The following is a 27,598-nucleotide window of genomic DNA, read 5'->3' as shown; positions in this document are numbered from 1 at the left end:
GGTGCAGTGCAATCCCAAATCCCTGAAATAAGCGGATCACACGAGGCCAGGGGGGCATTCCAAGGGTGGAGGAAGGCATTGCTTCCTCTGTGGCTGCAAAGCCCCCGTGGCAGCCACAGCATCCCGGCAGGAAGCACGGACAGGGGGCACGCGGAGCAGCTTCCCAAAAGTAGAACTTTTATTGACAGCAAGGGAAAACTAAAAACAAAGACAGCCAGAAAGGAGGCAACAACACACAACTAGCCTCCCCTCTTTCAGGTCCAACCAGTAAGGAGCTGCTCCCAGTCAAATTCCTATCGTACGGTCTCATGAAATAAGAAAATAGCGCCAGGTTCAGCCACCTGTGAGCTCGGAGCTGTGGGCCCCAGCCCACGGCTCTCCCCACTGGCCTGGGTGGCTTTGGGAGGAACAGGACCCTGTCAGCCCCTCAGCACTGCAGAGGGGATGCCATTGAAGCCAGGACCTGCATTTCTCTGTGCAAAGAGCTTTGCTTTGTCTCCCGGGTCGCTGCCATTCTTCAGGAGCATTTACATGCAAAGAAGAGCTTTGTTTCCTAAGATCTGCTGTTCCTGCTCATTTCCTAGCAAAGGAGGCTGACCAGGAGCACTGGGAAGGAACAAAGACTCTGCTTCCATAGAATATCCCTACTAACAAAGCAGGAGAGGGGAGAGTGTGTGCAGCAGGAACTTTCCCTCTCAGAAATGTCTCTCCCATGTGGGCAATCCCACACTGGGCTGCTTCTTTATCCACTTTATCCCTCTCCCAGTGTCTCTCCCTATCTCACAGCCACAGGGAGGTGCCCCAAATGTCAGTGTGACATCTCCATGTGGTGCATCCATAACAAAACCTTATTTGTTAACAACAGAAATCAGCTTCTCTGCGAAACTTGCAGCACACAGAGGGCAACACCAAGCAACAAAGGCAGGAGGAGCATCCACTTCCACCAAGCAACTCTGCTCTGAGCAAATCCTAAGGGAAGGGCAGGGCGCAGGCAGAGAACCTCTGAGCTAGCATTCAGTAAAAACTCTATTTATTCACCCCTCTTGGTTACAGCTGGGCAGGGAAGGGGGTACAGAGGAGGAGGCCATGCACTCCGGGCTGCTCCGTGCTGCTTTATCCCACGTGTCTGTCTGGGGAAGCTGCCGCAGGCTGGCGCTTTATTTCGCAGTCTGATTAAAAAAAAAAATAATCAAAACTAAATAAATATTGTTCCAAAAGAAGCCAGAGGAGAGAGCAAGCCTTTGGTACAACAGCTGCATCTCCAGCAAGACCCCAAGCTGCTGTGCTGGACCCCTCCAGACACAGCTGGGGTTGGCACAGGCTCTGCTGAGCCTGTCACGCATGAAAACATGGAGCAAACAACAACAGGAACTTGGTGAGAACTCTGGGTCGTTTGTCACAACCCCCACGACTCTGCTTTGTGGCCTCGGGACGAAGGGAGGTGACAGTCAGGGTTTGGGAGGATCCAAAGGAAACAGGCTCACTCCAGGGCACTGCACTTCCAGCTCCATTTGCTTCTCAGTCTTTGGGGTGAAAGCAGAGTGCTGTGCATGTACAAGGACAGACTCCTTTGACCTCACATTTGCTTTGCTAAGTTCCCAAAGGTGCCTCAAAACCGGAGCCTAGAACGCAGAGGCCGATGCAGTGTTCCTTTCTATGATATATTTTTCTTATATATAGTATATATTTTTAAACCAGCCCTGCCAAGTCTATTCTCTCGCTCAGGTGCACATCACCCAAGAGTCATTTCCCACCATCCCACGGCGTATAAAACAGGAGTTATGTGTCTAAGGGAAGTCGCTTCCTATTGTTCCCTCTCCTTCCCCCTGGCTGGGAGAGCGGGGAGCGGAGGTGTCGGGTGTCAGGTCCTATCGATCCATCTCATCCAGGAGAGGCGTGGCGTCCCCGGCGATGGACATGGGCGTGCTCTCGATCATGGGGCTGGGAGAAGGGCGAGGGGTCAACCTCTGCTTCTGTTTCCTCCGCTCAGCCTCCTTCTCCTGCAGCCACTGCTCGGCCATCTTGCCCCAGTCGATGGCAGCGTGGGTGTTGGTCCTGCAAGGACACGGGGACAACGTGAGATGTGACAAATAAACTTCCCTGCCCTCCCTTCCTCCCCATGGGGGAAATAACACCATCATGCTGCTTCCAAAAAAAAACCAAGGAAAGCAATGGAGAGAGGAATCCCATCCCTGGATGGGAGCACCCAGAGCTACTCACTTTGGCTGCTGCCTCTGCCTGGAGCTGGATGAGGGCTGCGACTGGGACTGGGTGGACTGGGGCGTGGTGTTGGCCTGCAGCTGGTACTGGGGTGTGGTGATGGGCTGGCTGGGAGTAGTGTAGGAGTAGCTGGGGGTCATCAGGGGGGTGGCCACTGGCTGCTGTGCTGGAGTTGTGAACACCTGTGCAGAGAGAGCAGAGGCTGTCAGGGGACAGAGGGTGGACCCTGCCAGGCTGGGGGGGGTCCTGCACTGCCCTGCCCACCCAGGAGGGTGCCCACCCTCACTGTGCATGACCCCAGCCCTGCTGAGCACAGCACATCTGCTCCCCTGAGAGCTGGGCCAGCACAGCCTGCCCTCCTTGCTCAGCCCAAGGGGAGATGCTGGAGCCAAGCAAAGGCAAGGGGCACCAGAGACATTTGGGGCAAGCCAGCAGCAATGACATCCTGCAGCAGGCACGAAGAACAGATAAATTCTGCCTCTGCAGGCTGCAGAGAACGTGCAGCAGCTCCCAGGATGGCTCCCTCCCACAAACCAAGCCAGCTGACTTCTTGTCCCATGAAGAGCTTAGTGTCTTTGCCCCCCGGTGTTCACCTCCCTTTTTTTTTTTCAGAAGTTTTGATGATTAATACATCAGTTTATCCACAGTCCCTGCCTATCCCCAGCTCAGCATTTACTGTGCCAAACTTCCTGAAAGCCTCCCAAGGTGCTTCAAAGCAGGATCACTCCTCCCTGCAAGCCTTGTCTTGCAGCACCTCTTCTTTGGGTGCAGCAGCTGGGTGTGTTTTTTGCACCCTGGGTGTGTTTTTTGCACCCAGGCTCCTCAGTCCTTCTGCAGCTGGAATTTGCCTTGGTGCCAGCTGGGAGCTTGCAGAGTGGGCTGGGAGCAGGCACACATCAAGAAAGGCTTCACCATGAGCCAAAACTGCCCAATCCCATCTTGCTCCCTGCAGAGCCCCTGGGTGTTGGGTCAGGCTGAGGTGTTCCCCCTGGTGCAGCTCAGAGATTAGCACTGAGCTGAAAAGCCCTGCACACTCAGCGCATACCTCCCCAGCTAATCTCCTCCACTGGCAGCTCACGTTGCCAATCCAGGGGCACAATGGGAAGGCTGTGTGCCCTCACTGCTGGATCCCCCCTCTCCACCCTGACACATTCCTTGGGGGCCAGAGCAGTTTGCTCCTTGCTCCAACTCCCCCCGGAGCAGGGCCGTGTTACGTGCCTCATTCCTCCAGTCACGGGAGGCAAAAGGAAACCTGGTTCAAGAATCCAGCCTGTGCAGCACCATGGGGACAAAACCAGGACTTGGGGACACCAGGCAGTGAGGGATTCCTTGGGCTCCCAGTGGTTCTAGCAGCAAGGAGAAGCCAGCAGAAATGGAAGTGACACCTACGTGGTACGCGCTGCTGCCGCCGCCGCTGCCCCCGTAGCCGTACTGGCTGGAGCCCCACTGTGCTGGGGTGGCATTTGGGTTCTGTGCCTGGCCTGTCACAGCAGCAATGGCACTGAACATCTGGGAGGTCATGTTCTGTGGCAGAGCATTCACTGCACGTGTCAGGTCTGCAAGGGAGACACGCTGCATTAGGAAAAGCGGAGCCTGGAGGAGAAGCTCAGATCCCAATCCCAACTGGGAATGGCCTGCACTGACCTGCCAGGTTGATGTTAGCTGGAGTAGCATTAATGGAGGCTGGAGTCCTGGTCCGACTGCTGCTGCTGGGGGTGATACCTGTGTAAAACACCAAGAGGTTGATTAATTCTCCTCCAAGAGCAGCCACTGGTCTGAAACTCAGGATGTGAAGTTGTCCTGGCACGATGGTTTACTACCAGGGAATGGTGTGTGCTGGATTGTATGGTGGGGGAGACAAAGGAGAGGAAAGGGACTGGTCCAGACTTTGCTGCACAGCCCACTTTATGAAAGATTAACTCTCAGGAGAGCTCTCAGTGGGTTGGTGCATGGAGCCAAACATTTCAAGCATTGCTCAGAAACTTCCCCCACACAAAAAAATCCTAGGACACATTTTTGAGACAAGGGAGATGGAACTGTCCTTTAATAACTGTCCCTGCTATTGTGTGACAAACAAACAGCTGAGGCACTAAAGTTTTAGGCTGCTCACCTGGAACAGGGTCCTGATAATGATCCTTAAACCATCGGAAAAGTCCATTCACAGTAGGGAAGACTTGGCCCCGGTAGCGGAATCCCTCTGGAGTCACTGTCACATACTCTATCCTGGGACAGCAGGGACAGCATGAGACATCATGTGCCAGCCACCCACTGACAGGTCACACTCAGAACAGGCATGGACTACAACCACAGCCTGATAATGAACAGATAGATCCACCCAAGGCACTTTATCTTTAAACAATTGCTTCAAACTACCCAGCCCTTCCATGAAAAATCTGCTTTTCCATGAAAAACCCACCCCTCCCTGCCTACACTCCCACAGCACAGGGCAGTGCTGCTCGTGGCAGCCAGATGGTTAAGAAACATGGGAGTCTCCTGGGTGAGATTTACTGCTAGAATTGGGTCCTCCACTGTCAGGAGGCCAAATGCTGGCAAAGAGGAGGCGTGATTTACAAGGATTTTGACAGAGCTGGAAGAAAAACTGGCAGCAGTGAGCTGAGGTTTGGGACTGGGAGTACTCAGTGCAGATGCTGGGCTTGCCTCTCACTTACCTTGGTTTGCCTCGAGGCTGATATCCCAAGAGGAATTTACCAGGTAGGTCTTTACAGGCACTAATAAAGTATGGAATAAATGTTGGCTTCTCTTTCTTGGTCTTTATCAGCAGCTCTTCCAGCTTCTAATTAGAGAGAAAAAGAAGATAAATGCTCCAGAGGAGCCCACATTTTCAGCAGCATACAGAGCCCATGGATATCCTCCTAAGAAGTTTCCACATCCTGGGATTGTCTCACCTTCTTGTCCCCACCATTGCAGTCCTGATAGTATTTGTGGTTCAACAGGTCTCTGGCAAAAGAAGCCATTGGCTGGACATAACGAGCAACAATTTCATCCAGGTCTTCAAACTCCTTTGAACAAACACATTTAAAGAGGTATTTAGGGTGTATTTGGTCATACACTCTGCACAGCAAGGCTTGAGGGAAAAAAAGAGACAAGTATTGTCTAAGGATCCAGATAATGTATTGGAAGAGCGTGAAAAGACAAGAGTGTGGAAGCAGCTGCAAGGACAGAAGGGCTGTGTCAACTTATAAAATAAATCATTCCCTTTCCCAGGTGTGCTCTGCAGGTTTTACCTCTGTGTTGATCCAGAGCATGGAGCCCAGGCTGAAGGCATTCTCCTTGCCCTCCTCCCGGACATCCACGTGCTGGTAGATGCCATCGTTGACCTTCCAGGTGACAGTCAGGTGGTTCTCCCCTTTGCTGCTGGGCCGGATGATCACATCCCCTTGGTCCATGGTCTCCATCATCTTCTCTGCTTGCTTGAAGCTGATGTTGTGGAATGATGGGTGAGCAATTACCCTCTTGATGTACGCTGGGGAACAAAGGGAACCTTCAGCCTTCCAAGAGGAACTGCTTTAATGCAACTGTACCTAATTGTGCTGATTGTCCTGGAGGTTGGAATTACAAGGCAGAGAGAAGTGAAGAGAACTCACTTGTCCTCTGCTGCTTTCTTTTCATGTCTTCCTCCTGTTTGTGGTCTGCTGCCTCAGAGTCAAAGTCGTAGTAGGTGTCTTTGGGCAGTTTCCACTCATTGTTCTTGTCCATCAGGTCTGAGGTCCTGCAGGTCAGGTCTGCACTGAACTTCTCAATGTCAATCTTCATGATGCGGCAGTGGACGGTCATTCCCACCTGCAGAGGAGGTGCCAGGGTGAGCAGCAGCTTTGGCTGATACACCAGAATCCCTGTGCTACAGAACAATCTGTGTGGGATCCTGCTGGCACTGAGGAGGTACAACTCACCTCAGCCACTTCAGACTGATACAACCTTTAAAAGTGATCTTTCTACACAAACTGGAAGTCAGCTGATCCCAAAAATTACCAGAATCAAGGGAAAAATGGTCAGTTCTCCAGCACATCTATTACCCATCACATAGAAAACTGCATGTTGGAGGGTGAGGACAATCACCTTTTGTATTTCAAATATCTTTCACAATGGGAGCAGCAAAACTGGACACAAGATGTGCAAGAAAGCAGTTATATGTATTCAGAAGCAGACACTCAAAGGACTGCTCTAATAAAATGTGAGGTGGAAAATCCCCCCACAAAAACTGCAATGTCTTAGTTCAATTAACCATGATGAAGTTAATTAATAACTCTTTAAAGAAATGCTAAAACCTCTGAGCTTACAGGATTATCCATCACCTGCATGGTCTGCTGGGGACCCCAAAAGACAGCAAAGATGTTAAACCACTATTTCATTATGTGATAAAAGGTGTTATTCCATTTCTTTAAGAACTCTGTCCTGAGTAGGACCAGTAACTCTGATGATCTCCACAAATTAATGGAGAGGGAAGAAAAAGCTGTAAGAGGGAAAATGACCCTTGCCTGTCCAAAAGCAGTTTTGTGAACTCTTTAGAAAGCCAGAAACAAAGGGCAGCTCTGCATTAGAATGCCTTCTGGTCTCCTAAACCCAGACTCCAGCCAGACAACAATAAATCCTCCTGCAGCACAACGTGTTAACTGATTAACAGGGTCCCACCAGCTGCCAAGGGAGATTTGCACTGTGGGACAAGGACACTAACCAGAACCTGAACTTCCTGCTGATTTAAAGTCCTCACATGAAAATAAGGTCGGAAAAGTCATTTAAGAACAGTGTTATTAACCAAACTCTGAGTCTTTGGTATTGGCTCCAGGTTCTTCCAGCTCTCGCTGGGAGTGTGAAAACCCACTGCTTTCATACCTTCACCCTTTCTTCTGGCCTCTTCACCACCTTGTCACTAAGAAATTTTGTTGGGATGAAGCCAGCAACGCCATTATCCAGACGTGTCTTCACTCCAATGGCCTGACCTGGGCAGGAACCGCTGTCAAAATGGTTCCAAACCTTGAGCAAGGCAAAAGCAAATAAATCATTCAGCATGGAAACAAAATAGCCCCAGCAGTTCATACTCAAAACAAGTCCAAAAGCTGTGTCAGCAAAGTGGTGCAGCCAGCAGAGACTTGTGGAAGGGCAGGGGACAGAAGACTTCAACAAATGCTACCCAGTAATGCAATCTTCCTCCTCCAGTTCTGCTCAGCTTATGGGACATTGCAACCAGGAAGGTCAGAACATTTTTAGACCCTGAACACCAGCCTGTAGCCAGGGCTGGTCTCTAATGAACACTATAGGGGTTTAAAGTCACGGATTACCCAGCCTGGAATTCACAGTGCTTAGAAGGGACCTAAAGTACAGCTGCATTAAGCAGCAGGTGGTCCAGATAAGTTCTTAAAATTGAGAAGGTGGCAGAGCCTTCTGTTCTCAGTGTCACAGGCAATTTTTCTCTGCATAAAACACAATCCCAGACCACAAACAAGAATGCTTTCTATAGCTGCAAAGAACTGGTCAGCTTAGCCCCAGGTCCATTTCAGTCTAAAAGCCATAATGCAGCCATAAAAGACCTGTCAAATCTATACTGAAGCAATTAGTCAGAAGTGCAACAGATTTTATTTACAGCCAAAGGCCACATCAGGTTGGGATCCTGAGGCACTGCAGACACAATCTTGGCTCTGATTCCTTGTCTCCCAAGAACCCTACACAACACTCCTGCTGATAGCAGCCCCCTGAGAAAGGCAGGAGAAGCAGCCCCACCTCACTGAGCTCTGGGAAGTTGTCCTGCTGGCAGAAGGGGCACTGCCAAAGGCCAGTTTCGTCATTCCGTATCGCCTGGTCGTAGCTCTCTCCCTGAGGGCGCCTGTGGGCAATCCCAGTCACATTGCAGATGATCATTTTACCTGTGGGGTGATGGGAGAGGGGAAGAAAAGAATTAAAAACTGCAGAGCTGGGCAGTTCCCTGCATCTAAGGTTGCTATTCATGCATGAAGGTGTCAGGTCACACAAGTATTTGAAAAGCTGTTTCACACTCCACCACAGCACTGTCCCAGCATCACCCTTGTCACGGACATCTTTTATGAAAAATCCTTTCCTTAGGATTTTTCCTCCTGAGAAGCTGACAGGCCTCAGGAACAAAATGTAAACAATGATTATCTGCTGCTGTGGAATGCAACAGGTGCATCTGTGATTGGTCTCACGTGGTTGTATCTAACTAATGGCCAATCACAGCCCAGCTGGCTCGGACAGAGAGCCGAGCCACAAACCTTTGTTATCATTCTTTCTTTTTCTATTCTTAGCCAGCCTTCTGATGAAATCCTTTCTTCTATTCTTTTAGTATAGTTTTAATATAATATATATCATAAAATAATAAATCAAGCCTTCTGAAACATGGAGTCAACATTCTCGTCTCTTCCCTCATCCTCAGACCCCTGCGAACACATCACACACACTCACTAAGATCCTTTTGCCCCACCTTCACACATCCTGTGTCAACTCAGGAGGACAGAAAGCAGGGATGTGAACAGGGCTGTACCTATGTAAAATGTCTCAGGAGTTTCTTTGGTCAGCATATTGAAGACCTCCTCTGTGTTGGGAGAGCGGTACGGGGTTCTCAGGTCCTTGTATCTGCAGCTTAGCTCAGCTCGGATGTCATACAAAGTGATGTGCTTGTCACCATAGCCCTGGGTGGGATTCAGAGGTTGTAAAGGCATGAGCAGCAGGAAGAAGGTCAGTAGGAAATCAAGTGTAAGTTTTGGAAGAACTCAAGCAAAATATGAAATAGCAAATTTAAAAAAGGGGAATGCAGCAGGTAACAACAAGTGGTGAAACTCGGTCACAGGACATTAAGGAGGTCAAAAGAACAAATATATTTAAGAAAACATTCAGGGAGAAGAGCTTAAATGGTTAATTACTGTTCCCTGCCCCAAGTGTACTTTCTGCAAGCATTTGCTGCATGCCATTGTCAGACTCTGACTGCTCGTTGTGACCATTTATACATTTTACAACAGCACAGCTAATGCCCAGCTCCCAAAAAGGATAAAACTATAAAACATGAGAATCTCAGCTAGGCAGCAGAGCTCCCCCTCTGTTTCTCAGCACCAGGAACCCCCAGTGCACCTGTCTTTCCAGTTCTTCAGCAAAGGCATCGAGATCCAGGTCTTTCAGGCGCTCGGGGTTTTCCAGGATCTCCTCCAGAGCTCCTGCAGGATTTGCATCCTCAGCTGACTCATCGTATTCCAGGGCATCCACTGCCATCTTCCTGGCCCATTCATAGGTTTCAGGATGGACCCTAGAGCCATCTAAGACTTCAATGTAGGAATCAGTGCTGAAACAAAACCAATGTTCAGATCAAGCTCTGAGCTGTTCCTGCAGCTCAGCGATCAAGCACATTGTTGAGCAGCACTGCTGCCCTCCATGGAACAAAGCACTCCAAAAAGGACACTGAATTATTCATTGCTAAACCAACAAGAGCCAAGGCAAGACCTGACAAACTCCAGTCTGCAGCTCCAAAGACACAGACAGGTATTTTGGATGCTGGGTGGATTTGATCCCTGCACACCACAGCTGCTCTATGAGCACACAGCTCTCTGAGTTCACAACAAATTCAGTGTTGCCAATGAGCTGTTTGGATGGGCTACACTTTGCCCTCAGCATCTCTGGGATTTGTATTCTGCAAGAATCAAGGGACCTAGCAGGGTTGGATCACTCAGTGTAGGGATTCAGCCACCTGTTCTTTCTCACATTGCTTTTCAAAGGCAAAAAACCCTGGAGAAAGCATGTTTCTAGTCAGAAACAAGGTTACAGCTGTCCTCAAAACACCTCTTGTGCAGTTACCAGTAACTTTAAGCTCTATAAACTTCCCTGTATCTCTACTGGTTTAAGAGGAAGCCAAATTGCTGAGTTATTTCTCAAGTTTGAAACTTTAGAAAAATAAAATACTGTTGGAAGGACCAGGTAGAAATTAAGCTGAAGTGCCCATGGGTTACTGATGACTCCATGACAACTATTTTAGGGAACAATTGGTTTTAGTTTAGTTCCTCTTGACCACAGAGAGTCCTTCACACCAGAACAAGCCCTATAATTAATTTTCTGCAGTACACACTGCTGCTGTGCAAGTTTAGCTGCCTGTAAGAATCAGATTAATAACCAGCAATACCCAAACTTGGCCTAAAGTCAGAGGGGCCACACAGAAACTCTGGGGAACAGGGACTCAGGGAAGGTCACTGTGTCACCCTGTCACTCACACTGATCCCACAGGACATCAAACACAACCCAATACCCACCTATCACCCAGTGATGCTGTGTCAATTTTGATGAAGCCAGCACAGTTGATAAACACTTTGGGTCCCATGTGACACATCGTAACCAGCTGGGTCCTGTTCTCCAGACGGGTGTTGTTTTGTTTTAAAATCTGCAGAGAGAGGCAAGAATGTAAACCTTGAGAGAGGCAAGAGTATAAATCCTGCTATTCAAACACAATATTGCTCACAGAGGTTTTGGAATTACTATCCCTGGAATTGTTCAAGGCCAGGCTGGATGGGGCTCTGAATAACCTGCTTTAGTGGAAGATGTCTGTGGCCATGGCCAGGGGTTGGAATTACATGATCTTTAAGGTCCCTTCCAACCCAAATTGTTTTTGTCTGGGAAAAAAAAGCACAAGATTCACACTGCAGTGTTTAAAGCATCTGACACACGCCCATCACAGCTCTTAAGCTGTTGCTCCCTGCCAGTGTCTCAACATTGTGTGAGAGATGATGATTTCACATCATCACAGCTCCAACTCTCAGGAAAAGCTTTGGCTTCCTGCCTCGTGTTTTCTACACTGTGGAGGTGTCTTGACACTCTGACAGCACATCCATTCCTGTGGGTTTGGGAGCTGGCTGGGATTGATGGATCTGCTGAGCTGTTTGTGTTTCTCAAGGACAAAAGTCCACATGGTAGCTTCGGGGCGAGGCACAGTGAGGTAAAAACACATCAACAGAGCTGTCAGCTGCTGATGTGCTGCTTTTGCAGGCAGGCCCAGAATGAATCCTTACCTTCAGCAGGTGAGTGCCCTTGCGTGGTCCCAGGCCACACACGTACTGCAGCAGAGCCTGGCTGTGGGGGTGAGCAATGGCCCTGTTCACATCCACCCCCACCTCGTTCACGCGGTTGATGAATTCGCAGTAGAGCGCGTTCAGCAGCTCCTCCTTCACCACGTGCTCCTGGCAGAGACAAGAGGTGTTAGCCCTGCAAAAGATGGCTCTGTGCAGCCTCTGCCACGAGCCAAAAGTAACACACTGGCACCCAGGAGCTGTGTTGCACCTCAGCTACCCCTGAGACCAGCCTAAAGGCTTATGAGAAAGAAGCAAAACAAAAAAAAAAAGGTGCTGTGTAGCCTGAATATGGCACAGAACAGGCAGAACTTGCACAAGTTTAACCTGGAAACCTTTTCTTTGAAAGCAAACCCTCACAGGCTGCTTTCTCTTGCAGAGAAGGATCTTTTTAGCCCAAGGAAAATTTACCTGCAGAGGGTGGAGTTTCAGGCAGAGAATATCCTCATCAGAGCTGCAGACCTGGGCAAACTCGATGAGGGGGTCCTGGATGCGGCGGGCGAGGGACACGGCCTGGCGCAGCAGAGGGGGGTAATCCCGGAATTCATTCTGCAACAGGACACAGAACCAGGGAAAACCCTCGTGGGGCTTCCACACTTTGCACCTCAAGCAGCAAAGACACATCAGACAGGGACTGCAGCAGGGAAGCACATGGTGCTCACGGCAAAGAAAGCTGAGGTCAAAGGGTCCCAGGAGCTCTTATGCAATTAGTAATGGAACAATCTCACTAATTTCCAACTACATCAATATCCACTTTGTGCATCTGCTGGTGCTGATCACTTCAGGGAAGCCTAAGATGTTTTGCCTTGATCCAAAGATCAGTACGTGACTGTCCAGATGGATCATATGAGACAGAGGATGACGCAAGGCCAGCACAACAAATGGAGGATGACACAGCACGAATGAGCAACAGACTAAAGGAGGGACTGAGGGAGTAGCAGAAGGTTCACCTCAGACTTCTTGCTGTTCATGTAGAGGATGGCCAGTTCATTGTCCACCAGCTCCACTCCGATTGAGGACAGCTGCTGCCCTTGGTCCAGCTCATGAACAATTCTCTTTACATCCTCCATCAGCATCTGAGCATCCCTAGGGAGACACAACCAAGGGGACTGAGGGGTGAGCATAGAGCTGGGTCCTGGAAGCAGTGAAATGTAGACACAAGGAAAGGACTGCAAAGAAACTGGCAAGTGGAAGCAGCACAAAGACTGACCTGTTCTCGCCTGCAATTGTCACCACATGAGGCTTCTTGTTCAGGAGGAATTTTTTCAATGTTTCAATATCCTGGGCCTGGAAAGAAAGTAGAAAATCGGAGTAGAAAGCTAGAGGGTATCTGTTCTGAGCTACCTAGACTCCTCTCAGTGACAGCTGCACCAAGGCTCACCTTCTTTTCCCTCTCTTCCTCACGCCAAGCATTCCTTCTCTTTGTGAAATGTGGCAGTCGGAGGAAATCTGTCACCTCACCCTCTCCATTAACCAGGGCACAAAACACAGGGTGGTCCCTGTCAAACAGAGATCACTCAGACATGGAGGACTGCTAAAGCTGGACATGCATGCAGACACCATTCCCTCCCTCCTACCTGGCTGATGAAAAGGCAATGCCCAGCACCCGGATCCCCTTCCCTTGGTTCTCATCCATGAAATCATCATCTTCCTCCACCTGCTGGTCTGGCCTGTATGCAGCAACCTTCAGCCAGTTGTACAGTTTGCGGCTGCAAGCCTGGGAGAGCAGAGGAAGGACAAAGAGGAGTGAGAAAATCCATTTCAGCGGCCTGGCATAACCCTCCTCTGGAAGGAAAGTTGAACCAGACTCAATCCTTGCCTCTTCCTCCTCCCCAAGAACTTGTGTACGAGCTGTCAGCAGCTATCCCCACAACACTGCAGGGCTGCCAGTGTCTGTAAGCCCAGCTCTGCCTTATCTCACCTTGAGGACATACTCCTTGGCCTCCACTAAGAGCTTGTTCTTTAATTCTTTGGCCATCTGCACGTAGAGGAACTGGTTGAGGGAGCGCTCGATGGCCATGGTGCGCTGCCGGTTCCACTCCTGCACCTGGTGACTGAACTCGTCCCGGTAATAGAACTGCTTGATTTCCTCAAAGTATGTCTGGTCACTGCCATAACTGCAGGAAAGGAGAAGAGGAGATAACAGAAAGGCTCCAGACACCTGCATGGACCCATCACTGGCAGATTCCTGCACACCTCAGGTTCAGGTAGCTGCTTGGAAAAATTAGGGAAGAGCCAACCCTCCCATCCAACGCTGCTTTAGCTGCTGAAGTTATGCTTCAGCATCACAGATCACAGCCATATTGCACAGTGTGGCCACTCAGATGTGCAGGGAAGGAACTAAGCTGGTTGGGAAACAAACATCACCTGCAAAAATTCCAAGGTTTCAGAGTTTGCTTTCAAGTGATTAAGACAGATGTCTGCTAAAGTTCTCAACAAGGTGACAAAAAAAGCAAGACCCTGAGAGGCTGCTTGACTTTGAGGTGCAGGAAACTACCAGGCCATGACTTTCAGAAGTAATTTGGGTTACAGAGGTGCTCAAACGGCACTGCATGAGTGAGCTCTGCCAAGTCAGGGATGGCACACCAGTGGGAACTCACCCCTCCACTCCTTTCATGTCAATGCTGATATCTATGGTGAGCAGTGCCTCATCCTCTGCCAGGCTCATTTTCAGGAACTGGTCATCTCTCAGCTCCTTCACAGGCTTGTTCTTCATGTATTTAAAGGAATAGGCATAGTGGGCTTCATCAATATCCTGGGAAAGAGGAGAGACAGTCAGCATGCACACAGAGCATTCATGAAGAAAGACCCTTCTGTCTATGCCACAGCAGACAATGGTTTTTATTCAATACCCCCTCAGCTCTATGCCTGCCAGTCTGCATTTCCTTCCCCAGCAGGACACAGTGCAATTACTTCCCAGTCCCAGAGAAACAGACACTGTTTCAATAACTGAAGGCAACATCTCATCTGGTAAAATGCTGAGACTAAAAATGCAGCACACTGCTGAGCTGGGCTCTGCAACAGCCCAGCTCAGTGCTGCTCTGAGATTTACTCAGAGTTGCCACTGACATGGGAGAACAAGCATTTGTGTGTTATTTAGATCCTTCCCTGAACTGACCCACAGAGTCAGAGCTCCCTTCCTTACCTTCTTCCCCTTTTTGGTTGGTGTAATGTTGATTTTAGCTCGTTCCTGGAAAGTTTGTCTCAGGACCTGTCTGACCAAGGGCTCCCTGGCGATCTGCAAAGCCACCATGTACCGAGCTCCCTCCAGCACTGCTTCTGGGCTTGGGAATTGACTGCAGGCAAAAAGGCAACGTGAGGCCTTAGAGGAACGTCCCCAGATCCCCTCACTTGTGTTACACCCACAGTAACCCCACAGAGACCCCCCCACACTGACCTACACACATAATCCTTGGCCAGCTCCAGGGGCTCTGCAGGGAACTGCTCTGTCTCGTGACGCTGGTAACTGTCTCGGAGATTCTCTCCGAACTGCTCAGGTGTCAGACCAAATTTCTTAGCCAAGCCATCTGGTGAAAGAAAAAAAAAACAAATAAAAAGCAATGAGGACGTGGGTAGCGTAGCTAATACTGAACAAAACCACCAGTGTTCCTTCCACAGGTGAGTCACAGCACCCTGCAGAGCAGGTGGGCCAGGCCACTGCAGGCTCAGCAGGACAGAGCAGAGCCTTACCCAGCCCAGCTGCCTGGCAGATGGTGTACATATCCCTTCGGGAAGCCTGCTTCAGCTCAGGCCCCTTCTGCTCATCATCCTCTGCATCCTCCCCTTCACCTGCAGAAAGGACACATTAGAGAGGCATCCAGACAGCTGGAGTGTGTCAGAAGCACAGTAAAGAGATTAAACACAACCTACACTGTGCAACAGAGCCCCTAAATCCCACAAAGGCATTTCAAAGGTAACAGTGGCCTTAAAATTATTCAGGGTTGAAAAAGAACTATCTTCAGCGTCACTCTTGCAGTTTTAACAGGAATATCTCTGGGTTGCACATTAGAACATGCACGAAGTTTGCTGATGCCACCCCTGCCACAAGGGGTGGCATTCATATTCCACTGGAAAGCACCTTGTGTGGTAAACCTTAAACATTTTCAATGGTGCCTTAAAGGTGCCTGAATACCTGGAACTAACTTGACACAGAATGATTACCAGAAATGCACTGTGCATTTGGAAAGCCCCTTGTGTGGTAAACCTTAAACATTTTCAAAGGTGACTGAAAGACCTGGAACTAACTTGAGACAGAATGACCAACAGAGATGCATTGTACATTTCACTAAACTTTCTTCCTATTCCTTCAAACCAGGATTTTCAAGCAGCCCACAAGGAGAAAGCTATCAAATGTGGGGAGACAAACCTTCCTCTTCTTCACCATCCTCCCGGATCCGCTTTTGCTTTTTGCGAGCGGCCTTGGCGGCATTCTGCATCTTGGGGATGTCTCTGCCATAGTACAGCAGGAAGTGATTGTACACGTCCTTCAGCTCGTCCATGGACTGCACGTCCTTCAGCCTACAGAAAACCAGCATGTTACACCCTGCCTGCACTCAGAACACTCAAGGAGCCTGCTCTGACTCAGGTCAGGCAGAGGAAGAGCCCTTGGGTTCATCTCCCAGAAGAATTTCAAGTATTTCTCATTATTGGCTTTGTGGGTGCTCTGCAGTGGACAAAATATTGTCATATTTTCTGAAAAATATCTTAGACAGGATTTCTTCTCCTGGGAAGCTAGAAAGCTTCAGCTTCTCTGTTTTATTCTTCTGGAATGTGATTTGGAGAATTATTTACTCAACATGTGAATTGGTTTTGATTAATGACTAATCACAGCCAGCTGTGTCGGACTCTGAGTCTGTCACAAGGTTTTATTATTCTTTCTTGTCTAGCCTCCTGATGTCTCCTTTCTCTTTCTTTAGTATAGTTTTAGTATAGCATTTTCTTTTAATATAATATATATCATAAAACAATAAATCAACCTTCTAAGAACTTGAAGCCAATTCTCATCTCGTCCTAAGACCCACAACACCGCAACAATGAATAACCACAGTGGCCAGAGTGTTTGGGTAAGTCAATGGACATTTTAAGGAATTTTGGAATGAATATACAAGTCCTGGCACCCTACCTCTCCATGTCAGTAGTATCCAGGGCCCTTATTCCATCAGCCAAGGGCTTGTCTGGGTCAGCAGAGATCTGCTCATACTGGTAGGCCTGCATCTTCTCAAACAGTCGAGTCAGGTTCTGCTTGCGGATCTTCAGCTGGGTCCACTGACACAGGAGCAAAAGAATTCCAGTGAAACACCCCACTGCAGTGTGTTAACTCTCTCCTCCCTTCCCAAACAGGGACTTCCAGGATTTTGGGACGTTTGTAATCTCAAAATGATCATTAAAATCTTCATCCACAGCCAAAGCCAAATGTGACATGTGGCATGTTTTCATCTCACAGATGTATTATAATAATAGAAAAAAACAAAATTCAGGTTTGGATCTGATAGCAGAGAAGCAACCTGCACTGCTGGCAGGAAATGTCACTACACAACAGGAACTCTGTGAAGGAGGAGGATTTTTTGGAATCCTATTTTGTCAGATATCCTTTTACCACCATACAACAGCAAAAATGCAAAAAAAACCCCAGGTAAAAACCCCAAACATGGCCAAAACAAACTGCTGAAAGTATCAGGCTAAGTAGGAGGACAAACGTTGATGGGAGGACCAGAAATGAAAATATTTCTCACCTTCTCATCCCACTGCCAGACCCTCCACAGGTCGTTGATGTGCAGCTCTGGCTCCACATACTCCTTTCTGTAGAAGGCAATGAACGGGACCTGGGGCAGAAATGAGACTCATCAGCCCTGAGCAGGAGCAGGGGACTGGGCTGTTCCTGGCTCTGTCTGGGCTGTTCCAGGAGCCCAGACAGAGCTCCTGCTCCATGTGGGACCACAAACTAATGAGGCAGTTCTTACTCCACCAAAGAATACATCACATAGACCAAAAAACTTCTGCACCATCAGGGAACACCTCAGAGAACAGACTGGATGGACCAAGCAAGGCTCAAGAGAAATTCCCCCACCTCATTCAGCCTCAAATTGTCCACAATCAGGGAAAATTAATGACAGCAGCTCTGTCAAATAGGCCTTAAAAACCTGCATTTCCACAGCTCACATAAAATGAGTTGTAGTTCCCAATGGAGCATCATTTCATCACAAGAGAGGCAACCAGGGATGGTATCTCAGCCCCTTCTGTGTACCCTAAATGTTTCCAGCAGCCCTGCTAATCCTGTCAGGAAAAGGAGACAGACCTTGGTAATGATGAAAAGTTGCAAATTACCTCAAAATGCTGATTTCTCATGAAATTCAGGGCTTCTTTAATCTTCTGGATGGTGCTGGGCCCCTTGCGGCCGAAGCTGCTGGCTTGTCCACGGTCAAGGTAGTCAGAAGTTTCCTGAAAAGGAAACACATTGTGTTCACTCTGCTCCTGAGCTGAGCCCCTAAAAGGGCAGCCCCAGGTTAAGGCTGAGAAATTGTGGTTCTTTCAACTTTTTTTTGTTCCTTTTTGGTCTGTTTCATGGATGTAAAAATGAAGACACACACGTCAAATGACCTGCTCAAAACCAGAAATGAAGGTGGGACTGGGCACCACATTCCTATCAGCAGAGCCCTGGAACAAGCCCCAGGCACAGTCCTTTACCTGCAAGGAGATGGTGGGAGTTGCAAAGGCATTCCTATAAATCCAGTCAGCTTCTTCCTCCAGCTCATCATCTTCAGCACTCTTCACTGGGATGGATCTCAGCTGGGAAGAGACAACACCATGAGCACAGGCACGTGCAACACCAGGGCTTGCACTGCCATGTTTCCAAGAAGCCTGGGAATTATTGTTTTGAGTTACAGGTTACCTCTGGGGACCCCCACCTACGGGGTGCCAAGGATATCACTTCAATGTCTGCACCTTCTGAGCACACAGGAAACTGCATCAGCTTTACACTAGATAAAGGCAGCTACAATCCTGTCAAAGGCTTGTGGAAAGGCCTGCAATGGTGCAAAGTCTGCTGTGAAAATCAAGAGAGGATATCTCCACTTCCCACCAGACACCCAAATTTTCTGCAGTTACATCCTCTGCTCCAATATATTTGTGCCTTGCTACCACTTCTGTTGCTGCAGCCACAGAGTAACAAAAGACAAAGCAGCTCCAAAGCCTCTCTGGACACTCAGTCTCAGCCACTTCTCTTTCAGAGGTGCTGCTTTAATCACCAGTGACATCCATGAAGGTGACAATATGTGTGAACAGGCCACCTACAGCCACCATCACAAACAGCCTTTCCTTCCATGGCACAGACTGGCATGGGAAAAAGTTCCTTTGGAAAACTGGCAGCTTCACACACCCCATTTCACAGAGAAGGGTAATAAACCTCTGCACAGAATGACTTTAATATACACTAAAGGGAGATGGATTTTTTAGTGAAAATCTGAATATAGCATAAAATTAAGACAAAAATATGAGACACCAGAAGGATTCCTCACAGCACAAACAGTACCTTGTACTGAGAGCAGTGTAAGCTTCATCACCTTGAGTAAAGTTGGTTACAGCAGTTGTGTGTTGGCTGGCATACAGGTAAGCTAGAAACCTTCCTATGTCTTCTCTAGCACTGCATCTTGCTCTCCATATATCCAGCTCAAGGGAATTCCTAACATCACCCAGCACAAAGCCATCTCAGCAGAGCCCAAGCCCTGCCCTTCAGCAGTGCAACACTGGCACCCAGTGGCCACAGGGAAGCTGTGAATGAAGCTAAACCCAGATTCACACAGGTACAACAGCTCCCATGCCACTGATACTTCTGAATGCAGTTTTAACCTGAACATTTGACAGGTAAGGGCATCAAAGTGGGAAAAAATATTTCGAAATCCATCCAGCAGCTTGCCAGCCTGCAGGTTCAAGCGTGGGAGCCAAAATACTTTTCTGCCTCACCTGGAACCTCTCAGGCATGTCTGTCATGCGGATCTCATTGTCCTGGTCTGTGAGGTGGCTGCTCTCCAGCTCACTGGGCTCGTACATCTCGAAGATGCTGCGGCGGCTGACGCGTTTCTTGGCCGCCTTCTTGGGCCGCACGCGCGTCTCCCCTTCCGCCTCCTCATCCTCGTACTCGTACTCCTCCTCCAGCTCCTCGTCGTACTCGTTGTACTTCTCAAACTCATCATAGTCAAAGTCCACACCAAAGATTTCCTGGGCTTCCTGCAAAGCACTGGAAAGCAAAAAAAAAATTACAAAACAAACCTTGTTGTTCAGCCCCACAGTGCACAGAACAGTTCACAGAATATCTTGACAGCAACACAAAGTCTAAGCTTTAGTTTTACACCCAGGCTAAAAAATCATGGACAAGTACTCCATGACTGGAGTTTTAACTCTGAGCTTTACTGTAAATATGTCTCTTAAGGGCCCGGTTTTGGTATCCCTTTAAAAAAAATCCAGGAGAAAAAGGTAAAAAAGGAAGGAGCCACACATTTCAGAAATCACACACTAAAAGCTCTGTGTCTAAATTTACCAGGTTTCTTCTGGGAAAAGGACCAGCAGTACCCAACCACAAGCTGAATCACTCTGCAGTTGCAAGATCCAAATAAGTTGAGCACTATTTTCAAGGCTCCAGGCCAACTTCCAATCAATACTTACGCGTCTGTGTATCCTGGAAGCTTCTTTCTCCATTTTGGCTTCTTCAGAGGTTGTCCATCATCATCCACAATGAAGTCATCAATGTCTGGACATTGACAAATAATTCAGTGGTCAGGGAACTCGGATACAGAACTGGTACCTCTGACAAAGCTCAGCCAGTGCAACTATGAGCCTCCACCACAGACTTAGACTGCTGCTGCCTGTCAGACTGCCCAGCTCCCCACAGCATCTCCTACAGCAATCTCACACAGTCCCGGAGCCTGAACCACAGTAACAAGCTGGAACAAACTTCCAGACAAACTTCCAGGCAAAGCCATCTGAGTCGCAGCTCAGTGCACTGAAAATGCAGTCAGGAAAGACCTGGCTACTTTGGACAGTAAAAAGAATTCTTGAAACTTTTTTTGGTAAGTTAGCAGCAGTGAGAGGCTGATGCTGAAGAGAGGCAGGGCAGGCATGCACTGTGCTATGAGGTACTAAACATTGCCTTGAGTGCCTTCCTCTGAAGCATTTTCATTTTTGAGGCAGCTTAGGGGAGGTGTTTGAGACCTCAGCACATATAATGTGCTCCTGCACGAAGTGGTTCAGACAGACAAACTAAACCTGTCACCCAGAAATATTTAATTCGAAGGACTGCACTAATCAGAACAATAAGAGCTTCACCATGACAGGGTCACAGCCTTTTGGATACTTCTAGTTCAGAGAAACTGAATTTTATTCCTGTGCTTTAATCCTAGGACAAACATTGGCTGTAATTGACCATCCACACTCACCAGATTCATCTTCCTCTTCCTCCTCTTCCTCTTCCTGTGGAGCAACAGGAGCTTCCACAGCTTCCCCTCCTTCCTCGCCTTCACCATCCTGAAAGATTTCTTCAGCAATGGCTTCCTTCTCGTGTTCTTCCTTTCCATAATCTTCTGCCTCATCATCCTCATCATCAGACATTTTTCGCACGCGCCTGAATTTTTGCTGCAAGGACAATTCCTTGTTAGTGCTCACAAGCCCTGGCTCAGCACTGCACTTCCCTGCAGGCACCTGGGAGGGAGCAGGATGGAGCCCAGGCACACAGGGGAGAGGAGCCACCCCCTTGGGAGCTGTGTCACTTGCATGCTGTCACCACCAGTGCTGGTTGATGTGACTCTGATGTTTCAGAAAGAGCTTTAGAGCCCACAACAGCCTGAGCTGACCTTGAGGGTGGCACCACACAGGGATGGAAGATGAGACTGTCCTGAAGAGGTGGAAAGGGAGGAGCACAGCAGACTTTAGGCACCAGAAAAAAAAGTGTTTTGTTAACTCTGGGAAGCCAGGTCCCAGTCACTTGGGCAGGGATAGATCCTGCTTCCTTCAAGCACTCAGCTCTCCCTTTCCAAGAGGGCAGGGGCTGATGTGAGGCACTGTCTGCTCCTGCCAGGCTGGAGCCCACCCTCCCCTGTGCTAAAACACCCCACACCATTAACAGCATCATGGGAACACAACTCACTCTTTTGACTTTAACACCCAAGTTTTCTTCAATGAGGTCAAAGTCATCATCCTCCAGGCGGTCATCAAAAGCTGGACAAGAAGCAGAGCCAAGTTACACTCTCCCTTTGCTAATCTGGGAATGCACTCACCCAAAAGGGTACAGCTCACACAGAGCAGGGCAGAGGGTGCTCTCTGCCAGCATTACCCCGTGCCCTGCTAGTAACAACCATCACAAAACTCACTGCGCTTTCTCTTCTTGTGGCCAACGTCATCCTCGGAGTCTCCAGAGTCACTGGCTTCCTCCTCCTCTTCCTCATCGTCATCATCGTTAATGAATCCCTTCAGGTTCCCCTGTTCATCCTGATCATCGAGGTTCAGCTCCTCCTCTTCCTCATCTGGGATGAAGAGCAGCACGTGTTAGACACTTACTGGTTATCCACTGGGACCTGTGCAAGCAGCATCTTCCTCCACACCATCCACACAGAGTTTGAACTGAACAATTCACTGACACAGAACCCAGCCAGCTGCTCCTGCCAGATCCCCATTTCTTGTCTCGTGCTCTCTCTGCAGAGGGAACAGGTGGAGTGGTCACACTGGGAGAATTCCTCTGCTTTTACCATTTACTATCAAACTGTGTGACTGCAAGTCCCACGAGAGTGAAGCTGTGTATTTTTATTGCCAATTATAAATACCACTTGGAGCACTTGGAGGAAGGGAAGCACTCAAACAGCTGAGATTATTGACTACAGATGGCCCTGCTGTTATAGCACAGTTATTGCTCCAACTGCAGAGCCACAGAATGCAGAACAGGACAGCAATGAACACAGACAATTCAGCAAACTCACCATCCTCATCTTCCTCCACAAACTTCTTGGTTACTCTGGGTACAACCTCCCCATCCTGGTTGTACTCCTCCTCTGACTCCTCTGCTTCGCTCTCCACAAAGTCAGACATGGCTGCAACCTCTCACACAGCAGCTGGGGAAAGGGGAAACATGCCTGGCATCAGCTGAGCAAGCAGAACACAAGCACTTCCCCCTTCAGGTTTTGGAGAGAAGGCAGCTAAAGCAAGAAGGGTTTCAAATTATCTGCAGAGGCCCTGAATTACCCAGTGTCCACCTTGCCTGGACATCCCTGTCACCAGAGATTAGGCAGCAGCCAGGAGCTGCCAGCCCCTGCCAGCCTGTGTCTGGGTGAGGAGGGCAGAGCTGTCACAGCAGCACTCGTGGCTCCTGTGGCTGAACATGCACACAGCCAGAGCCTCCAGCACATCCACGCCCTCCCACTGATGCTGCACAGTGCCAGGCACACAGCCCAGCTAATTAAGATCTTAATATGATTAATCCTCACTCAGTTAATGAAGCCAGGGTGACCCTGCAAAGGGCCTTGACTGAGCCACAAGCACCATCTGTAAGTGACTCTGCAGAGCCCCCAGAGCAAACTGGGGAGGGGTCTGGGGGTCCTGGGCTGGGCCAGGGGGTTTGTGGCTGCCCACAAGCCAGACCACAGCCAGGATGTTCCATGCCAGAAGCCTCCATCCAGAGTTGAGGAAGCAACAAGAAAACTACAAAACCAGAATGTTTTTTATATCCAGAACCTTTTGTTTGATGCTTTTCCCAACTGGGGTTTCTGGACACAACATAAATCAAGCTCGGCATGAAGGAAAGTGTTTGCCAAGTTCTGTTTCTTTGAGCCTTCCACTTCTGGGGGTTACAAACTCATTGATATTTTTGAAATTTTCAAAGGAATTTTTTTTATCTCCCTTTTACATACATCAAAACAACTGAGCCTTACAAGAGTCAGCTATGAGGAAAACCAAATGAACTCCTCAAATGGCTGAGAGGATGAAAATGCCAGCCCAGGAAGAAGTACAGGACTTTGGGAAGGAGCAGTACAAAAAGCAGCTCAGAGGTGTCAGATCTAAAGCCAAAACCTCCATGTTAAATTACATCTGATGTAATTCAACACACAAACATGCAAAAACAACAGAGGAAAAAAAGATGAGAAAAGAATTCCATATGGCAGGGAATGACACCTAAACAAACACACTTTAAAACATTCCCATAATCATTTCCCCACTGAAGGAAATCAGTCCCATACAGGACAACCTGATCAAGGCTTTGCTATGACACTTCTTGTGTGCAGATTTCTTGTTCTGCCCCAAGATCCACACATCTGCTGCACAAACACAACAACTTGGAGAAAAACAGGCACTTAGTGCTCAGTTAGACTTAAAAGGCCCAAGGCTGATCTTGGATGATCTTTTAAGTCTTAAAATACGAGCAGCTCTGAAGGAACGTGTCATCCATATCTCATTAAAGAAAACCCACAACAAAGATGAGGGGAAGACCTCTGCCAGATCTCAGACACGAGTGGAGAGAGCAGCTCATACTCCCTGGCTGCAGAATATGTGGCTGTGGCCAACTCCTGGGCAGGATGCTCCAGACAAGCAGAAATCACAGCAGGCCAAGGCTACTGCTCTGCATCCAGCCAGGACGTGGCTGCTCTGGTTCAGTGTGGGATCCCCATCCTCAAGAGGACACTTCAGAAGTTAAACACTTTTATTTATTTAGGCATCCCTCTCAGAAATAGCACCTCAGAGGGCAGCACTGATGTGTTAATGTGTGCTCCTGATGCAAATGGCACTGATGAATCATGTGAGTACACATAATACAGAAACAGAGATTATGTTTACCAGCCTGTGTATGAATATTCTGCCAACTTCACACTTTCTCACCAATCCTCCTGCTCCAGGTATTCACCAGGGTGTATTAACATACACAAACCTGCAGGCTGAGTGGCTTTTCCTAGAGCATTTTCAAGTCTAATAACCTTGTTTATCTCCTGCCCATGATCAATACACAAACCCACCTTGTCAAAGCACCACATCCAATTTCACCATTCTCTGCCAGTGAAGTATTTAACTCATGATTCCAACTTCCTTCCTCATCACTTGCTCTAAAATTTCCTGGCAATTTTACTCCATGTCAATTCAAATTTGTCTGGACATGGGGAACAAATAGAACTTGAGAAAACCATCTTATTTAATGATCCAGCCAAGCAGGTTCCACACGAGCCAACCACCCACAAACCCAGGTGCTTTCAGCTCCAGCAAAATTCACCTCAGGACAGCAGGGATGTCACTTAGCATGGAAAAGAGATGCAATATATTAAATCAGATATTGATTAAAGGTGCCTTTCCCACTCTCTGTGCCAGGAGGACTTAATTTGAGACAACACAAGCCAGGGAAGTGGGCAGAGGTGGAATTTGGTGTGGTCACACAGGGAGAGACCTGAGCAGGGTTTAAAGACTCTGGACCAAGGAGTGTTGGGCCAGCACAGCTGTTCTGATCAGGAGTGTCTGCACTTTGCTCAGCTCAAGGGCACAGTGGCACTGATCCAGAGTCCACAAGCACCTTTTCACTGGGACCATTGAGTTCTGATCAGGGCAGGACCAAGATGGACATTGGCTGCAGACTCTGTGAGGTGAGGCAGGGCCTTCACAACAAATGCTGCTTTGTGAGAGCCTGAGGATTTCAGAAATCATTCACACATCCAGTGTGTGAATGGACATGGGGAATAGAAATGTCCCTCAAGAGCTTCACCTGAGCAGATATGGGGTGACAGAAAGCAGAAACATCTGACACTGTCCCAGCTACAGGGATGCCACCCAAGGCAGGAAACCTCAGTGGTGTTCAGAGAATAACCAAGCAGCGCCCTCAGAGCAAGATATATTTATTATTCAGCAATCAACCTCAGGATTGCAGTGTGAATACACAAACCAACAAAGCCAGGTGCTCACTTTGGCTTTAGGACAGCATGGATGCAGCAAAGACAGCCCTTGACTTCTCCTCATCCTTTATGGAAGAAACTACATCAATCCCACATTAACACTTGTTTTGTGGGGTTTTTTTTGGAGGGAGAGTGCTTGGGCAGGGATGGTTCTAACCTCTGCCACTTCATGATTCAACTCACAGTCCATTCAGGATCACACAGATCCAGGGAACCACAATGACAAAGTCACCACTGAACATCAGCTCCCGTGGCCACATTTCAAAGGGTCAAACCAGAGGATTCAGAAAGCTCAGTGAGAATAAGAGAGCTGGGGAGCTCGACTCAAAATGCAGAGCCTAAGGAAGCCAAATCTATTAATTTTGTGATTAAATGCTTATGCTAATTTCAGCACAGTCCAAGTAGATCCACAGGAGTCCAAGACTGACAACAAACGTCTGACTGGGAAAAGCCCAAATGAACTGCAAAGATAACACCACTCTTTTACTCCCTGAAGCTCAGTGAATTTCTCAGTTAAATAATTATCAGTGTTCTTAAATTTAAAAAAACCCCAAGCCATGGTTGATCTGGAATATGTGGATTTAACACCAATAACTAAGCAATGATCTTCAGGCCATGTTCCACCACAGAACTCAGACAAAATAATTGTGGCATATTTTAATTCGAAGCTTATAAACCTCACAGAAACATCCCTGTGAAGCACTGCAAGGCACTCCCACCATGAGAAAGTGCCCTCACAGGCACCTCAATGCTGAGCTCTTTGTCACAGGCATTTCTTGGTGTCCACATGGACTTCTGATGGCCACTGGGGCCTGCCAGCGCTGACATCAGCAATACATCACTTTATATTTAGCTTTTACAGCTGTTTTGCAGATTTCTGAAGCCTGCATCTGAACCTGACACTCCCACCCTGCTCAGTGGGAGGAACACAGGGGGAAGTGATGACTGGGGACCAATGATGGGGAAAGTCCAGGCAGCCACCACAGCTCAGGAACTTCCCATACCTGCTGTGTTGGTTGTGATGCTGCTGCAGGTCCCACCGCCCCCGATGCTATCAGGTGGCAGCACGTCCTGTGGCAGGGTGACACATTTAATAGCACGTTGTGTGAAAGAACACTTCCGCCTGTTTATTTTAGCCCTGCTGCATCATAATTTCCGGCCAGAAACAGAAAACTGATGCTCCCTCCTCGCTTTCTCTGACCTGCCCATGACTTCATGCACCTGGATCAGATCTCCTGTCAGCAAGCTTCTCCTCCAAGGTGAGGACACAAAGGCATTGCTTGCCCAAAAACCTGCTCTGCTCCTGCCCCTGTGTTTTACAGCGCTCCCTTTTTGGGATGGTCTAACCAGAATTGCCAGGACACAAACTGCCAACCATTTACTCAGCAGCATAACAATGTTTTCTATTTCATTCTCTCCTCCTTTAATTTCAAAATATCCCTCTTAGGCTACAACAGGGTGTTGATGTCGTTTTAAAAGAAACAATTGTTAAGACAGCTACTGCTCTTCCCTGAATAAGAGGAGCTGATGGAGAGCCAATTTTGTGGTGGTTGTTACCTTCCTTACACCTTCTGCCATATCTCATTTACCACACTAGCACTCCCACCCGGTGTCATCTGGCCTCTGCAACTCCTCAGAATTTAGTTATCGTAAATAATTTAGGAGTAACCTTCCTTTTCCACATCATTGTATTCAGGGAAAAAAAGGAGCAGCAGAGATGACTATGAAACTCCACAATAACCTCACTCCACTATGAGTGCCAATCAAAGGTTTGATCCCTTTCGGTCAATTATTAAACCCAAAAGGGCATTCCCAGGCCCTTGGCTTTTCAGGGAGCACCTCGATAGAAGTTTGGAAAGCCTAATGCGGAGGTCTGGCAATCACATCAGCAGAGCAGCGATCCGGGCATCACACCCACAGCGCAGGGAGATCCAGGACCACCAATGCGGCGAGAAACGAAGGTCAGGCCTTTTTCCCCGCTCCGAGAAAAGCCTCCCGATGCTCCCCCCGCCATCGCCTCACACCCTCAGCTCTCCCCACCCTCCGCACCAGCGCTACCCCGCTGCAGCAGGGGCGGCGGCTGCGGCACCTCCCGGCCCCGGGGGAGCCTCCCCGGCCCCGGCCTCCCCCGGGCCCTGCCCGCCGCCGCCCCGGGAGGCTCCAGCCCCACCCACAGGGCCGCACCGAGCCCGCCGCCGCCGCTTCACCCCGCACCGGGCCCGCGGCGCAGCCCGACACCAACCTCGGGCACGTCCCTGCCGCCTCCACCGGGGCTCGGAGCCGCCGCGGCGCCGGCTCGGGCGTGACACCCAGGCCGGGACAAACGCGGGTTCGCCCTTCCCCCGGTAAGGGACCACCGTTGACCGCCGCCTCACCGGGCCCGGCGCGGCCTTACCCGAG

The 27,598-nt window shown here is 48.9% G+C and overlaps 1 protein-coding gene across 1 annotated transcript; it reads right to left on the bottom strand.

Annotated features, from left to right (window-relative positions):
- Positions 1-1,013: 1,013 nt before the first annotated feature.
- Positions 1,014-27,528, bottom strand: SUPT6H (SPT6 homolog, histone chaperone and transcription elongation factor). The gene is made up of 37 exons (XM_054287156.1): positions 27,441-27,528; positions 22,253-22,384; positions 21,650-21,802; positions 21,427-21,497; positions 20,720-20,915; positions 19,950-20,034; positions 19,251-19,524; positions 17,976-18,077; positions 17,616-17,729; positions 17,024-17,113; positions 16,414-16,556; positions 15,658-15,809; positions 14,982-15,080; positions 14,689-14,818; positions 14,437-14,587; positions 13,892-14,046; positions 13,213-13,408; positions 12,869-13,008; positions 12,673-12,790; positions 12,502-12,578; positions 12,242-12,377; positions 11,703-11,840; positions 11,235-11,402; positions 10,482-10,609; positions 9,316-9,523; positions 8,732-8,879; positions 7,957-8,099; positions 7,072-7,212; positions 5,826-6,021; positions 5,466-5,704; positions 5,127-5,240; positions 4,890-5,014; positions 4,331-4,443; positions 3,865-3,942; positions 3,610-3,776; positions 2,221-2,402; positions 1,014-2,055 (listed from the first exon to the last, which is right to left on the bottom strand). Exons 2-37 carry the CDS (start codon positions 22,359-22,361, stop codon positions 1,869-1,871), a joined length of 5,166 nt encoding a protein of 1,721 aa, XP_054143131.1. The 5' UTR covers positions 22,362-22,384; positions 27,441-27,528; the 3' UTR covers positions 1,014-1,868.
- Positions 27,529-27,598: the final 70 nt, after the last annotated feature.

The sequence above is a fragment of the Melozone crissalis genome, unplaced genomic scaffold, assembly GCF_028551555.1.
Source record: "Melozone crissalis strain CALT ecotype California unplaced genomic scaffold, PUWL_Pcris_2 ptg000057l_1, whole genome shotgun sequence".
NCBI classification, from domain to species: Eukaryota; Metazoa; Chordata; class Aves; order Passeriformes; family Passerellidae; genus Melozone; species Melozone crissalis.
This window is presented reverse-complemented; position numbering and strand designations above follow the sequence as displayed.